Source organism: Schistocerca piceifrons, chromosome 3, assembly GCF_021461385.2.
Source record: "Schistocerca piceifrons isolate TAMUIC-IGC-003096 chromosome 3, iqSchPice1.1, whole genome shotgun sequence".
Taxonomy (NCBI): Eukaryota; Metazoa; Arthropoda; class Insecta; order Orthoptera; family Acrididae; genus Schistocerca; species Schistocerca piceifrons.
This window is the reverse complement of record NC_060140.1, coordinates 169785141-169803158: the sequence shown is the minus strand read 5'-3', so window position 1 is coordinate 169803158 and position 18018 is coordinate 169785141. Positions and strand designations below refer to the sequence as shown.

The window sequence follows — 18018 nt, the reverse complement described above, 5'->3', positions numbered from 1 at the left end:
TACACATCAAAAATTGCACTTTAATTACACTTGGATGCTGAAAAAACAACTGTATGTGACCAGTTTGTGACCTGTCTACTGTTATTATGGTAGAGATAAACTGATAGCCACATACCACACTCAGATGATGTTTCCAGTTGTAGCCAAGTGTAATAACATGGATATACAATCACAACTATTCACATATGACAAACAAATAATTAGCACAGTCACTAAATAAAAATCTTAAAACATTGTTCTTTAAATCTGATAGTCATATCAGTGTGAAAATGATGTGCTCTGTCAGTTTCTTTGGAAATAACACCTTTCGTAGCCTGATCCTGTTGCTACAGTAAGCATTAGCCATTATTGGAATGTTAACACTGTCAATGGAAAAATTACAATTTCACAGTGAAATATCAAAAACAGTCATTTGAATCGTTGGGTAAACAACTGGAATATGAAGTTTAGGTTACACGTGGTACGTTTTCCTGACTTGTAATCTGCACTAAATCATCTATGATACATTTCCCATGTTGGTGGACACAGATATCGCTCATTTCAAAACTCACTGCAGATTCAACTAAAATGGCTTCCAACATGCCTCTTTCAGTAATTAAAACTGAAGTAGTCTATTGTTGCTTGCCCAGTTTTCACACTCTACAATTAAAGATTTACAGTTCTAATAACTGAATAGTGGATGGATATTCGTTTGAACATAAACTTTCAGATACAGTAATAATTTCTCTGTTAACTTATGGTGATTAGCTTTCCTAAATATGTGATTCTACTTCAGTAACAATGTTTTATATGAAAACGGTAATTACTCTGAAATTAAATGAGTGTAGGTGTTGCTAACAGATTTTCATTGTTGATTCTATGAATACCTTGTTTATAAATATATGTTTTATCTACTTTATCAGGAAGTCAGTAATCATGTATATGTTTATGTATGAACAGTGGTAATGAAATATTACTGTTATTCCATGATTAGTATGATTTTTAGGCAAACTAACAAGCTCATTATAATTCCAGTTATCAAAAGAATGTAACAGATAATAAAATTAAGTTGAATTAGCCCTGAATCAGTATTTGAGTTTTTAGGTGCTCTGCACATGTTGTATAAATGACCGCATTGAAAATATAAGTAACAATGATGATGATGATGATGATGATGATGATGATTTTGAGGGAGGAGAAACATAACAGCTGGAAAGAACCCATTTGCTTTTTTTCACATTGGAGAACTTGTGGTAGCTCTAGGTGTTGCAGTCAGCATTACACTTGCAGATCTTTCAAAAATCATATGTCTAGGTTGAAATTTAATGATAGGAAAATGTTGGACAGAAACAACTGGTCTAAGGAAAGCAAATAAAAAGCAGGTGCAATTCAACAACAAAAAATTTTTCACTTACAGGCAAGAGAATTTTTCTGATTGCCCAATTATGCTTGTAAAATAACACGTCATGTCTGTTACCCTGCTTAAAATTTCAAACTTTTTGTAGCTGACTGTGATGGCTTAGATACTGAGAAACCATATGTGTTTTTCATGTGGTGCAATGTTCAACTCTTTCTGCAGTGATTCTGAGTACATTTCCTGCAGATTCGCCAAAACCATTGCAGATAAATACCAGATTAGCATTTACATGCTGCATATGCTTCCCTCAATGTGTGCTCGATTTCAAATGACACCAGTGCTAACACACTACTGAATTTCAGCCTTCTCATCCTATTGGAATTATGCTCCCCAGTTGCAAGACAATGTTTGATTTTAGGCTTGTACATATCCATTGATATTTCTTGTCAGCTCAGTAATTTGTGTTTAATTGCTTCTTCACTGAAACATTCTTGCTGGAACAGACTGGTATTGATTACTAAAACAGTATGTTTTCTTTTTTGTGAGGATTGTTGGTGGTAGGTGAGAGAGTGTTGTTTATTTTCAAACTCAATAGATCTTTTAATTTCTACCAAGGAATTATGGCAGCTGGAAAGAAACCCTCAGATGATGTCATTGGACTCGCATTCGGGAGGACGACGGTTCAATCCCGTGTCTGCCCATCCTGATTTAGGTTTTCCGTGATTTCCCTAAATCACTCCAGGCAAATGCTGGGATGGTTCCTTTGAAAGGTCACGGCTGACTTCCTTCCCCATCCTTCCCTAATCCGATGAGACTGATGATCTCGCTGTTTGGTCTCTTCCCCCAAACTCTCCTATCCCTCAGATGATGAGATTTACTAGTGTGTCATTAGAACTGACCAACCAAATACATTTCAGAAAGTTTTAGATAAGCCTCTGGCAGATAACAAGACCACAAACACCTATAATGTCAATCAATATCTTCAAATAGATGGGTATGAGTAGATACTGTGTTGGGTGTTGGACTCAAGTAATAAACAGTCTTATTTAGACATCATACAACATAGTCTAGGTTGGTATTCCTGTTGTGCAACTGCGTGTTGTGGCTGTGGTAGCGGTGAAGCGGTGGCTGCCGCATCGTTTTGCATTGCACGTTGACCCTGGACGAGCTGTCCAAGGGCATCCAATAAGGCCTGCGTCTGCTGATTCTGCAAGCGATAAAATTCGGACAGTACATCTGGAGATTGTGGCAAAGCCATGACACAATGAAATTGAAGCAAGTATAAAGAACAAGACCCTTTTTTTACTCGTTGCCAAATATGTTGTGACTTAGCACGACAGCCAAGTCACAACGAGAGGAAGCCGAAAGGCACGCATTAAGCTCACGCAGATTGGCGTGAGGTCTGGAACAGTTAAGGAAATGAGAACTTAGAAAATGGACGCATTTGCTGTAATACTTAACTTTAATCCACATTTGTAGAACATCGCTCTTGATGATACATGCTTCACAATATTAATTATCAATTGAATACGGTGCCTTGTTAGGTCGTAGCAAATGTAGCTGAAGGCTATGCTAACTATCGTCTCGGCAAATGAGAGCGTAGTTGTCAGTGAACCATTGCTATGAACGTCGGCTGTACAACTGGGGCAAGTGCTAGTACGTCTCTCTAGACCTGCCGTGTGGTGGCGCTCGGTCTGCTATCACTGACAGTGGCGACACGCGGGTCTGCCTTATACTAACGGACCGCGGCCGATTTAAAGGCTACCACCTAGCAAGTGTGGTGTCTGGTGGTGACACCACATTCCTCCCCCGCAAATCGGCGGACGGTTGTGTTATAAGGCTTCCGCCCGCCGTGGGGAGGACCCCATGGTGACGTATGCGACGAGGTGGGGAGCCTAACAACAGGCGAGGCTGTGCCACCCGCACCCGGCCATTCGGTCCGAGGGGAGCTAGGAAACGCCTGAAAACCTAGTCCAGGGTGCACGTCAACATGCGGTATATGCGCCCGTAAAGAGACAGGAGGGGCCGAAGGGTCGACCTCCATTGCGTCGGGGCACCCGACGGGTGAAGACGACATCTGGTCCGGAGTGGGCAAGAGTTCCATGTCGGAGGACAGCTGGTCACGGGAAGCAATCGGCGGCGCGTGACCCTGGGAGGCGCCCCGGCGGTCGCAGCGACGCGTCCACTGCGGGCGTTGCCGGCGGGAGAACAGGTGGCGGCGGCGGCGGCGGCGCGTCACCATGGGGCAAAATGGAAGGCAGCGTCGGTAACACCTAGGGATGAGGCGAGCCAGTAGATGGGTCCCCAGGGCGCTGACCGGCCGGCACCGTCGCTGAAAGCAGACGGGGAGCGGCAGAACCCGTGCGACGACTGAGGCGCATCTGATTGAGGTGCCGACGCACCTCACCAGAGACCCCCAAAACCAAATACATAGCGTGGCCGAGGCAGCGAAGAATGCGCCCTGCGAGCCAACACCGTGAACCTCGATAGTTGCGATAGTATACAACGTCGCCTGGAGCAAAAGCAGGTGGCTGCCGCTGCACAGGAACCTGATGCGGCAGATGCAACAAAGACATAAAGGTTCGATGAGGACGACCGTGGAACAACTCAGCCGACGAGCGACCATCTCGGGGCTGAGAGCGATACGAGGACAAAAAGAGCAATAACGCGGCCTCCCGAGAATGCGACTCTTTCAACTTCAACATCTGTGACTTGAAAGTCCGGACCAATCGTTCAGCGGCACCGTTTGAGTGAGTCGAAAACGGCGCAGATGTCAGATGTTGAATACCATTGGCCTTGCAGAATGACTGAAATTCTGTGGACATGAACTGTGGGCCATTGTCGGAAACAATAGTCTGTGGAAGACCTTCAATACAAAAGATAGCGGATAACGCTTGGATGGTGGCAGATGACGTCGTGGAAGACATCCGGACAACAAAAGGAAAATTACTGAAGGAATCGACTACAACCAACCATCGAGCATTCCAGAATGGACCAGCAAAATCGATGTGTAAGCGTTGCCAAGGGGAAGTGGCTTTCGGCCATGCAAAGAATTTCCGCGGTGGCGCGGATTGTTGTTAGGCACACGCCATACAAGAAGAGCACATTTCCGTAATCGCAGCATCGATTCCAAACCAAGTACAGTGCTGACGAGCAAGTTGTTTCGTTCGCACTATACCCCAATGTCCTTGGCGGAGAAGCCGTAAGACAGAGGACTGTAAAGAACGTGGGACCACGACCCTGGACTGACCATTATCAGAACGCAACAGCAAAACACCACGTCGAACAAAAAGTCTCTCCTTGTGAGCAAAAAATCGGCGAACCAGCGGATCCTCTATCCGTGACTTTGACAAGGGCCATTGCGTAGCAACAAAACGCAAAACGGTAGCAAGGACAGGGTCAGCAGCTGTGGCTGTAGCTATACAATGAAAATCAATTGGAAACGATTCGACCACGTCATCGGTTTCCGCATCAATGAACATGCAAGCAAGTTCGGAAGAATCGAATGCTCTATCCTCAGCAACAGGCAAACGGGACAATGCATCGGCGTTTCCGTGCTTAGCAGTGGACCGATACAAGATATCGTAACGGTACTGTGAGAGGAAAATAGACCAGTGAATGAATTTCTGCGCTGTACGTGGAGGTACAGGCTTGGTCGGATGAAAAAGCGATATCAAAGGTTTGTGGTGTGTGATGATGGTAAAGTGACGACCATACAAGAAATCATGAAACTTAGTAACACCAAATACGAGAGCCAAAGCTTCTTTCTCCATCTGTGAATAATTTCTTTGCGCAGACGAGAGCAATTTGGACGCAAAGGCAATAGGGCGATCATGCGATCCATCTTTGTGCGCAAGCACAGCACCGATCCCGAAATCCGATGCATCTACCATCAACAAAAGGGGTTTCTGGGGATCGAAAGGCATAAGGCAAGTATTTGAAAGCAACGCCGATTTCAACTGGCGAAAGGCGCGTTCGCATTCCGTCGTCCAGACGAACGGAATACCTTTACGGCGTAAGCGATGAAGCGGAGCTGACATGGAAGAGGCATGGGGAATATATCGGTCGTAATAATTAATTTTACCCAGCACACTCTGTAGCTGCTTCAAATTCTGCGGCGAAGGCAAGTCTTGTATGGCACTGAGGTGCTCTGGACTAGGATGTATGCCTTGGGCATTGAGTACATGACCCAGATATGGTAGGTCATGAGCAAAAAACACACATTTGTCCTTCTGCAAGCGAAGACCATTTTGTCGCAAGACCTGAAATAATGTCCTGAGATTGGCTAAATGTTCTTCTTCCGTCTGTTCGGAGATCACAATATCGTCCAGATAGTTTGCTGCAGTAGGGACCGAGGCACAAACAGTTTGTAGATATTGCTGAAACAATGCGGGGGCGGATGCACACCCGAATGGCAGTCTTTTGAATCGGTACAAACCAAGATGCGTGTTAACCACCAAGACGCGCTGGGATTCGTCGTCCACTGGTAGTTGCAAGTATGCATCTGCGAGGTCCAATTTCGAAAAATATTTACCCGGGCACAGTTTGTCAAAAAGATCTTTCGGGCGGGGTAAAGGAAAAGTTGCAATCACTAGTTGTGGATTCACTGTAGCTTTGAAGTCCGCTCAAAGTCTCAATTTTCCGGAAGGTTTCGGCAAAATTACTAAGGGTGATGCCCAGAGAGAAGCCTGCACACGTTCAATCACACCTTATGATTTCAAATCATTTAATGTTCTTGCGACCTCATCACGCAATGCGTGAGGAACATTGCGCGCTCTGAAAAATTTCGGTTGCGCATTTACTTTCAGTTCCAAATGTGCTTTATAGTTCTTAGCGCAACCAAGGCCCGGTGCAAAAATGTCTGCAAATTCTTCACATAGACGAGAAACACTGGCGGAAGGCACAGTCTGGTTCACTGATGGGACCTGATTGACTATAGACAAGTTAAACAACTGAAATAAATCTAAACCAGACAAGTTCACTGCAGAAGAAGAACGAAGTACATAAAATGACACAAGTTTTGTTTGTCCCTTGTATGTTGCAAGAAGGCTGCACTGTCCTAATACAGGGATGTTCTGACCTGAATATGTAGTTAGCTTAACATTTGCGGCACGCAACGGAGGTGTGCCCAGTTGTTTGTACGTGTCTTTATTGATCAATGAAACTGCAGCTCCTGTATTGAGCTGGAATGGTATCACGTTGCCATGTATGACCAAATCCACAAAAGTTTATTGTCCTGCTGACGACAAGAGCGACTGTCTCGTGCAACGTGAACAGACACTGGTACAGAATCGCTTGTGACTTGACATGATTTCCGTCGATGTCGACGCACACTATTTGTGGGACAAACACAGTCACTTTTAGAGAGAGTGGCACTGGGCGGAGTGGATTGAACTACATGAATATCCATGGGCGTAGGTTCACGAGCCTGAGCATTCTTGGTTCGATTCCGGCGCGAAGCAAAGGGCCTGGAATGGTTGTTGGTGTCCGATCTGAGCTTTTTCTGGCAAGCACTCTGAACATGTCCTTTTTTATTACAGAAAAAGCAAATAGCTCGGCGTGACGGGCAATTCTCACGCGAATGTCTAGCAGCACACCGCGGGCATGATTTCACTGCATTTCCCTGCTTACGCGGCACACGTGGCTGCGCGGACGAGCGTGAGGGCTGTTTACTGTTCCGTGCAGGTCGCCCGGCGGGCCGGTTAACGTGACACACGGCTGGCGAAGTTGCAAATGATTCCTGAGCAAAGTCAAGTGTGTCTTGCCTATCCAATATGTCCATCACTTGTTGAAGGGAGGGATTGACTAGTTTCAAAATTTGCTCCCGTATACAAACATCAGAAACGTTCTGTGCAATTGCATCACGCACCATAGTATCTGAATAAGGGAGTCCACATTCACACTCAAAAGCACAATCCCTTGTAAGGCCTTGCAAAGTGGCAACCCACTCCCGATTAGTTTGACCGGCCGTACGTTTTGTACGAAAGAACGTATACCTTTTTGCAACTACATTGACTGATTCCTTGAAATATGCATCTAATGCAGACAAAATTTCTTCGTAGGACTGAGTTGCTACGTCGCGTCGGGGAAACAATTTCACTATCACACGGTACGTCTGGACGCCGACACATGATAATAAGTGAGGCTGCCGCTCATTACCTTGAATTCTGTAGGCGGCGAGATGGAATCCAAATTGGCGTGACCACTCCGTCCAGCTTTCCAGTGCTGCATCAAAATGACGAAAAGGTGGTGCAACTGCGTGTTGTGGCTGCGGTAGCAGTGAAGCGGTGGCTGCCGCATCGTTTTGCATTGCACGTTGACCCTGGACGAGCTGTCCAAGGGCATCCAATAAGGCCTGCATCTGCTGATTCTGCAAGCGATAAAATTCGGACAGTACATCTGGAGATTGTGGCGAAGCCATGACACAATGAAATTTAAGCAAGTATAAAGAACAAGACCCTTTTTTTACTCGTCGCCAAATATGTTGTGACTTAGCACGACAGCCAAGTCACAACGAGAGGAAGCCGAAAGGCATGCATTAAGCTCACGCAGATTGGCAGGAGGTCTGGAACAGTTAAAAGGAAATGAGAACTTAGAAAATGGACGCAGTTGCTGTAATACTTAACTTGAATCCACATTTGTAGAACATCGCTCTTGATGATACATGCTTCACAATATTAATTATCAATTGAATACGGCGCCTTTTTAGGTCGTAGCAAATGTAGCTGAAGGCTATGCTAACTATCGTCTCGGCAAATGAGAGCGTAGTTGTCAGTGAACCATTGCTATGAACGTCGGCTGTACAACTGGGGCGAGTGCTAGTACGTCTCTCTAGATCTGCCGTGTGGTGGCGCTCGGTCTGCTATCACTGACAGTGGCGACACGTGGGTCCGCCGTATACTAACGGACTGCGGCCGATTTAAAGGCTACCACCTAGCAAGTGTGGTGTCTGGCGGTGACACCACAATTCCATTAGTGCCAGAATTGGTTTTATTCTAGATCAGTGATTTAGATGGTAAGTATGAGAGATTATGGCAGCCAATGAGAGCAATCATACAGCCAGGGGACCAAAAACATAGGTGTTGTATATAATGATGTGCCTTGATGGTGTATCAAGTTTTAACAGCATTTTTGTGGAACACGTAACAGGTGACCCTTGGTCTAATTGATCATCTAGCAGTAGTGTGAGATATTATACACTACAATGTTTTTGTTGTTGTTATTAGTCTGTCAGCTTACCATTTTAGGAACCACAATAGTATTTCAATTGCCCATCTTGAAATTTTCCCATTGTATTAAGTATTTGATGAGGTTTTTGGATTGCAGCCTGGTGGCATCAAATCCTTGCCACAATCTGAGCAGCCATTCTCAAGTGAGTTTTACAAATGGGGAGTCTTGGTGCACATTACTAAATTTATACCAAAAATTGGCACTGTGGCACTTATGAGTAGGTGTGGGTTGCGTGACTGCTCTTGCCAATATTAATTCCATCTGTCACATATTGCTCCATTTGAGATCTGAGGGGCATGCATAACAGTGGTACTGCGTGCATGTTCTCCGCCAAACTGAAAACCAATGGAGTTAAAATTCAGTGGTCAAATTGATAAAATTAATTGTCGCTGTATGTTCTATTAAGTGTAAAATTCTGTCATTGTAGCAAAATTGAAGAGATCATCAGCTCCCATATTGTATCCATCTGCAAGCTACCATTATGGTTAATAAGCCAAATCTATTTCCGTAGATCAAATAACTGAATCCCAGAAGGATTGATGCAATGTCACATGGAGATGATAATCCTCAGCTATGGCTGTCTGTCCTACTGTGCTGTAAACGACAAGTGTGGCGATCATATCCCATGCTCCTTTCATGTAATGTACATGTGCTCTGGCTAGTGTAACCTTTTTACACTGACATGTAGACTGCAGCGTTCTACAAATTTGGATCATACTTTACCAAGTTGAGAAGAGCTCAGATCTTTGTAAGTGACTGGGAAATTATTTTAATATATACACTGTGGAAAAAAAAATCACTTTTTCGAAACACTGTAATTGTCTCCAGTTGCAAAGCATAAGTTTGAAATTTGACTCAGATGTGCCTGCAACGTTCCTCAGCAATGGTGAAAAAGCATGGCACCTGTAACTTCCTCCTCTGGTTCGAAGATGCTTCAAGCAGAAAGGTGTTGACATGTGAAAAAAAAGCCATAGCTTAGAAATTCATGTGAGATGTAAGGTGGGTTAATGATTTCACACTGGCACCAAATTTCACCACAATTCTGCCCAGTGTCATCGTGGGTGTATTACATGAAAGGGGAGTTGTCACACCCCTGTAACTCACATTTCTCCCCTCATTTTGAAGTCTCTGCAATGGAGGTCAGAGCTGTGATACCCAGAGTTGAAATCATGCAGTTTTCTTATGGGTGGCTGCGGAAAACATTTCAGATACAGAATCAACAACCCCACCTAAAGAGTGTCGAAGGGGTTGCGTGCCCTGAGGCACTAGAGCAGCCATGAGTCACCACTCTGCTGAATGGGTGTCGAAGTTTCTGACAGGTATATTTTTAATGTGCTCAACAAATGTGTGTTGGTGGCACCAAAGATATTCCCAAACAGGGTGGAGGTGGGGGGGGGGGGGGGGCGCCTTAAAGGTACCCCTTTCCATTTTATTCACATACATGTCAATATCGCAACCTCCCCTTCCCCCATCAATCCATGTTTTTGCCACTGGAGGACATGACACAGGAAGGCTGGAAAATCATGAACACCCTTTGCTGCTCGAAATCAACATTCAGATTTCGTCAAATGGTGTTGAACAGTTCCTAGTGGTTCCATCCTGTACACCAGAGGAAAACATAACAGTCACAATATACTCCAAAGGTGTCGGAGCAGCTTCAGTGGGGTTGCAGTACCACAATGTCCTTAGAGTAGGGTTGGATCATCTGTGGGAGGACAGAGGTGTCAGCAGTGTTGATATTGTGAAGAACGTCGTCCTGTTGCTCGTCACATTGTGAACCGTCATTTTCCAGTGCGAATTTTGTAGGAATCAACGTCTTAAGAGAAGAGGTGGTTTCATTGATGCCCATTATGCCACCTGAGGGCTTCCTTGTCGATTCTGAGCAATGTTGTGTATGAAATGTTTTCCCTGGCAACCCATAATAAAACCACAATTTCAACTCAGAGGCATCAAAAGAAGGGGTAAGATGAGGATAAGAGGGGGTGTGACAACCTTCTTGTTGTTCGATACCTCCATCATGGCACTGGGCATAATTGTGGTGAAATTTGGTGTCAGTTTGTCTTCTTTAACCCTCTTTAACCTCACATGAACTTCTAAGATGTGACCTCTTCTTCATTGTTTGAAGCTTCGCCAAGCCCGAGGGTGACATCACAGGGTGCCACGCTTTATCACTGTTACAGAGGGAGGCTGTAGGCACCTTTGAGGCAAATTTCAAACTTATGCATCACAGTGGGGTTGCAAAAAGTTGTATTCACCAAATAAGTTTGGCACATATCATGAAGACAGCAGGAAGTGAACCCCACACCACAGAAAGTTGTTTCTGTATTGATGTGTATGCTTACACACTGCAGCTGTCTTGTCACAAGGCTATGACTACAACAAAAATAATATTGACACAAAGTGATAGTTAACAACCATTTATTAAAATAATGTACATAATACAAACTCTTGTTTGATGAGAAGGCATGTAAAAGTTGTGAACACTGGTCTAACATAACTTAATGAACACTAACTAACTAATCTAATTGTACATCAGTATAGACTTAAAAAGTGCAAAACCTGATGACGAATGTGGTAGTGTAATAATACTTGTTGACAACTGCTGATGACTCATTGATAACTGCTGATGGAACTAGTGTGATAACTACAACTATCCAAGTGAAGTGTGCACAGTTAAATCTGCACTCAGTACAAGTATATTCATCTGTGAACTATATGGCAGGTGAGGGAAGTAGTCCTTTGTGTCAGCACTTTCTCTGGCATCAGGCATAACTATCAGCAGATGGATCTGTCTACATAAACATCTACATGACTACTTTGCAGTTCACAATTAAGTGGCTGGTAGAGGGTTCATCGAACCACCTTCAAGCTGTTTCTCTGCCATTTGACACTTGAACACTGCACTGGAAAAAGACTCTTACATCTTTCCATGTAGGCTCTGATATCTCTTATTTGATTACAATGATTATTTCTCCCTATGTGGGTTTAGATCCCACACCGTGCAGAAATGCTCCTGAAGAGAATGCATGAGCATAATGTAGGCAGTCACTTTAGTATAACTGTTGCATCTTCTAAGTGTTATGCCTGTAAATCACAGTCTTTGCTTAACTTTCCCCACAGCATTATCTGCGTGAGTGTTCCAATTTAAGTTGCTCGTAACTGTAATCCCTAAGTATTTAATTTAAATCACAGTCTCTAGATTTGTGGACGTTATCAAGGTTAGAAGATTCCTTTAGTACTCATGTGGATGATTTCATACTTTTCATTATTTAGAGTCAATTTACACTACACAAATATTGTGTCTAAATCATTTGGCAATTGGTTTTGATCATCTGATGACTTTATGAGACAGTAAATGACACCGTCAGCAGCAGCAATGTAAGAGGGCTGCTCGTATTTTCTCCTAAATTGTCTTTCTGTTTGCAAGTCATGTGTTGGAAGCATAATGTTGTTCCTGTTAGGTGCGCCTTGTACGTGATGACCGATTGTGACTATGTGGCACATGCTGAAGACTGCTGGGCATGTAGCACCCTCTGTGTATGTCACTGTGTACCATATCAGAGGGCAGACACAATACATATATATATTTGAAAGGATTCTGCCTAATTTAGATTAAATGTTGCCCAAATATCAGAACAATACCCCTGGTTTGAACACCACCTTATCCTGTTTATCTTGTGACTTGTCAAGTTCACTTCTCATTAAAATTGCAAATCTGATGTGGAGAGCATCCATTTTTTGTGAATGCAGACTGTAGGTGTCCCAATCCCTTTACAAGGCTGTCAGTATCAGAGATATGTACCCAGTGCACTAGCAATCAAAGGATGCCCGGAGTTTGTGAAGGACGGTGGCAGCTAGACACCCACAAATATAAGTCCCCATGTGTGGGCTTATGATGCAGTGCCCTAATGATCCATCTACTTTCTGACTAAGATGACTGAAAGCCATCTTTTTCCACTTGCATCTTAAATCGGAAAGTCTCACAGATTGAATTTAAATTATGTAAAATTTGTTACAGTTTCATAATGTCTTTAATTTCTTCACAGAGACAAATTTTATATCTAATGCATGTACAGTGAAAATTAATTTTATCAGTTTGATCTCTGAATTTTAGGTAAGTGGGCCTGCAATATGGCAGACTGTGTGAATGCAGTAACAGTGTTACACATGAGCCTGTGTACCTCACTTAGAGCTGCACTGAAGAGCCAATGAAACTGGTACACCTGCCTAAAGTACTGTGTAGGGCCCCTGCGAGCACGCAAAAATGCTGCAACACAAAATGGTATAGACTCAACTAATGTCTGAAGTAGTGCTGGAGGGAATTGACACCATGAATTCTGCAGTGCTATCCATTAATCTGTAAGAGTATGAGCAGTGGAGATCTCTTCTGAACAGAACATTGCAAGGAATCCCAGATATGCTCAATAATGTCCATGTCTGGGGAATTTGATGGCCAGCATAAGTGCTTAAACTCGGAAGTGTGTTCTTGGAGCCGCTCTGTAGCAATTCTGGATGTATGAAGTGTCACATTGTCCTGCTGAAATTGCCCATGTCCCTCAGAATGCACAGTGGCCATGAATGGAGGCAGGTGATCAGACAGGATGCTTATGTATGTGTCACCTGTCAGAGTCATATCTAGACATATCAGGGGTTCTGTATCACTCCAACTGCACGTGTCCCACATCATTACAGAGCCTGCACCAACTTGAATAGACCCTGCTGACATCCTGGGTGGCCAGGATTCATGAGATTGTCTCCATACCTGTACACGTCCATCCACTTGATACAATTTTAAATGAGACTCGTCTGATAAGGCAACATATTCCCAGTCATCAACAGTTCAATGTCGGTGTTAACAGGCCCAGATGAGGCGTAAAGCTTTGTGTCATGCAGTCATCAAAGGTACACGAGTGGGCCTTTGGCTCCGAAAGCCCATGTCAATGATGTTTCGTTGAATGGTTCACACGCTGACACTCGATGGTGCCCCAGCATCGACATCTGCAGCAATTTGTCACACTTGTGTCACATCGAACGATTCTCCTCAGTCATCATTGGTCCCATTCTTGCAGGATCTTTTCCCGGCTGCAGAGATGTCTGAGATTGGATGTTTTACTGGATTCCTGATATTCACGGTTTGCTTGTCAAAAGATGGTTTGGGAAAATCTGCACTTCATCACTACCTCGGAGATGCTGTGTCCCACCACTCGTGCGCTGACTGTAACGCCAAGTTCAGACTCACTTAAATTTTGATAACCTGTCATTGTAACAGCGCCAGACACTTGTTGTCTTATACAGGCATTGCGAACTGCAGCACCGTATTCTGTGCATTTACATATCTCTGTATTTGAATATTTATGCCATTTCCAGTTTCTTTGGCGCTTCAGTGTATAAGGGTTGTCAAATAAAAGGCAGATGAAAAAAGGTAAGTAGTCTTTATTATTTCAAAAGTAAGTGTTATAACTGTTAATACATTTATCCAACTGTGAGACAAGACAGTCAGTGCTTTCATGGAAAAATGTTTTTGGCTGTCTGCAGAATCATTATTGTATGCGGGTGTGCTCCTCTTTGTCTGAAGCAAATCAACAGCCAGGAATGTCTATCTCTAGGACTTAAAAAAATAAGGGAATCACATGAGGAGAAATTGGGACTGTATGGAGGATGTGTAAGGGTTCCCCAGTGAAGCTTTTGCAGTTGTAGTGAAAATAAGTCATGCCAGCTCTGGAAAAGTCATGATGACCTCTTGCTTTGACTGCAATGGCCCGCAGCTCATTGATTTTCTGGAATGTAGCACCACAATGAACATACTGTGGTATGTGTACACTTTCAAAAATTGAAGTGCACCAACAAACACCCAAGAATGTTGATGGACGGCATCATTCTGTTGCAGAATTATGCCCACCAGCATGTTGTCAAGGATGTTTCAGCTATACTACTGAAGTTTTGCTGGGAAGCACTTACACACTCTCCATACAGTACCCGTCCATCCCTATACGATTTCCATGTTTTTGGAGTCCTGAAGAAATAAGTTTGTGACCATCAGTTTACTTCAGACAAGGAAGTGCACACCTGGGAACAATCATGGTTCTGTAGGCCACCACAAACATTTTTGCATGAAGGCATTGACCATTTTGTCTCACAGAGGGATAAATGTATTAACGATTACCACAATTACTTTTGAAATAATAAACAGTTTGGTTACTTGTTATCCATCCGTCCCGTTATCATTTGACTGCCTGTTACATAGTGAACAGAGGGCTCTAAATTCAACAAATGGCAGTAAAGCAGCACAAATCTTTGCCCATGCACAACCTGCCAGTTTTTATCAGTATATACAAGGAATCTCCAATTTTAAAACTGATAGAAAGACAGCTACCTGGTTGTAGCTGATACATTGTGACAAGAAATCAAAGGCATTTGGCTGCAATCCTGAAAGCTTATGGAATAATGTTTTATTTGGTTAATGGTCTGTGTGACACACAGACCAAATTCCTTGGTTCATTCTGTTGCCAGGTGTGGCACATATTTCACAAATGTAGACACAGTGCCATGGGTTCCTATTATAATTGCTAATTTTAGGACAGAAAAATGCCTGTCATGTGCTGTTAAGGAAAATTTGAATGATACCAGAAAAGAGAGAGATTAGACTTGCAATTTCTGTCTCTGAGGTGTTACCTAGCATCATCTGCTCCATGTTACAGTTGATATAAAGAAGATTATTGGATAGTGATGTGTGAATATTCTTTTTTTGAAGAAATTCATGTTAATTTCTTGATTTTCATTGTAGCAAATTCATCTTTAATAATTGAAAAAATGTAAAAGGTGCTTTCGCACTAAAATACTTATTCTAATAGGTGCCGTTACAGAGAATATTTGATTCTGTCATGATTTGAGTTTTCAGTTTGTTTGTTTTTATCAACAAATTTTCTCTTAAGGATGAAAATTCATTTTAGTTTGAATATGCCTATTTTGCTTAGGAAACACTCAGATACTCGTATGAAGTATATTTTTTTCTGTTTAATAGCAACCATTGGTGCAATGGTGACAGCTTCACATAATCCAGTGGAAGACAATGGTGTGAAAATTGTTGATCCTCTTGGAGAAATGCTTGTTCAGCACTGGGAAAAAATTGCTACAGACCTTGCCAATGTTAGGTAAAATCAATGTTTGTTCAATCTTCCAGAATTTTGTTATTTTTCTTAGTATTCACCAAAGTAAGCATAAGTAAGGTGCATTCCCTATGTTTCAGTGATGATAATTTAGAAGAATGTCTTTTGGAGATAGTGAAAAATGAGAAGATAAATACTGATGCAGCTGCTTCTGTTTTCATCGGAATGGATACCAGGTAAAAAAATTAAAAAAACCCATGAACCAATATAGAGAATGTTGGAAATACTATCCACATACCTTTACTCTCTCTCGGTGCTGCCTAGCTTTCTGTTACCATTTGTTAGAAAGCTGTTGACAAATAGCCAACAGCATTCATAACTGACAATCTTTGTTGTCATACAATACTTAAGCACCATAGTGTCCACAGTGAAGTTAAACATCTCTGTTTTTAAATTTGTGCTTTTGTAAAATATGTTTGTAATTTAGCAACAAATTACATTGCACAAATATATCAATTTATAAGGCAGTTGCAACTCCAATTACAAGAAGTATTTAAACAATAAAGAGGCAAGTCAACTTCTAACTTGTAGCTGATGGATTTTTGATGCAAAGAAACATGTAACAGCACAGAGACATTACTGGTTTTTTGAGTCTCCACAGTCTCTAGTTTAATTATTCTCTCTCTCTCTCTCTCTCTCTCTCTCTCTCTCTCTCTCTGTCTCTCTCTCTCACACACACAAAACACACACACACACACACACACACACACACACACACACACACACACACACAGAGAGAGAGAGAGAGAGAGAGAGAGAGAGAGAGAGAGAGAGAGAGAGAGAGAGAGAGAGCTGCACACAAGCAGCCAGAGTGACATTATTTTTAGATTGCTGGAGGTCATGTTGGATTTCCAGAATTCAGTTGTAGTGGTAAGGTTTGTAAGCAGTAGTCTTGAAAAGTTGTCTCAGCTACATATTCTACTTCTGACATTTCAGAAAACTTGGCTTCATCCTGGTGAGAATACAGCTCCATACACCTTTACTGAAATTGTTCCATACTTGAAGTACTTCCTAAAGAACTTTCCATTAAAATCTATATTTCTCCCCATCAACCATTCGTTCATTAGGATCTTCACCTTTTCTGATTCCATGAGTTTCTCGTTTCAGTAACTGGTCCAACATAATCACACTATCAAAGCTTAGACCATAAGTATGTAACTATCTCTGCAATTCTTGCAAAATTGTTTTACTCTGCGACAGAAATTTCTAGCGCACCATATCTTTGGCAGAGACTGTTGCCATCCAACAGCTGGAACAACATTGCCAACAGCATCTTGTGAAGCTGTCTTGCTCCTTAAGTCGTAGTCCCACCTCAGAGTACCTGTCACAAACAATGAACCTATCATTCCCATCTAGCCGTTTCATAAACATCTCATAGCCATTAGACTAAGCTTTATTGATGTACTCCACTCCTCACATCTCCATAAAATTTTTTTTTTTTAATGCTGTAGTGATGTAAGTGATTGAAACTGTTTTTACTGCCTTTTATTTCTGTAGTATATTTTCTGTTTCTTACCATAGCTATGCTAATGAGGATTTCATGTCATCGGATTGTGGCTATGCATGTCCCTCTGCAAACTAAAGAATGAGCAGGTTAGTCCCTGCCTTCTCTACCCCACTACATCACAAGAAGCAAATACAGGGTGTTTCACAATGTTATGCTGACCCTTCCACAGCACGCCTTATGAACAATGGCGATGCAGTGTGAGGACAGCCCAGTGATGTTTATTTTCCACAAAGTGTGTTAACACTACATGGATTACGTACATGAGTTACTAATAATAACTAATGCTGTAAATGGATGTGAACAGTTTCACTGTAAATCTCCATGTGCCGTTATACATTGCAACAGCAGAAATTGATTCTTAGTCATCCTGTATGGCAGCTGCAGCATTCTTTTGTGAAAGGCAACTGTACTCCACCACAAGTGCTGTCAGCTATTCAGTTTACAGACAGACTAACACCCCCCTCTCCCCCCCCTCCCCACTACCCCCCTCCCACCCCATAATTTCTTGTCCCGGTCTCTTATGTGAGTAGAAAAACAGCTTCAATGAGATCCCGTTCATACCATGGAGTTATTTTCAGTTTATTGAGTGAGTGCTTGCTTGCAGCTGTTAAGTGAGTTTTTATACATAAAAGCTCAATAGCTGGAGCTGTCGACTGTCCGCCACACAGAAGCGTCTGCCCCCAAGTGTAACACGCTGTCAGTATGTATTTGAGAATTTCGATTTCATTGTCTCAACTTTCAATGGGTGAAATACTTTTCAAAGTGTGAGGGGTATAAAA

At 42.6% G+C, this 18018-nt stretch overlaps 1 protein-coding gene across 2 annotated transcripts in view; it reads left to right on the top strand.

The window, feature by feature from the left end:
• Nucleotides 1-18018, top strand: part of LOC124789693 (phosphoacetylglucosamine mutase) — a 149434-nt gene that overhangs the window by 51586 nt on the left and 79830 nt on the right. For both annotated transcript variants that reach the window (XM_047257135.1, XM_047257136.1), the window contains 2 exons: nt 15588-15717; nt 15813-15908. In XM_047257135.1, the coding sequence (XP_047113091.1) occupies nt 15588-15717; nt 15813-15908 (226 nt within the window). The remainder of the gene's footprint in view (nt 1-15587; nt 15718-15812; nt 15909-18018) is intronic.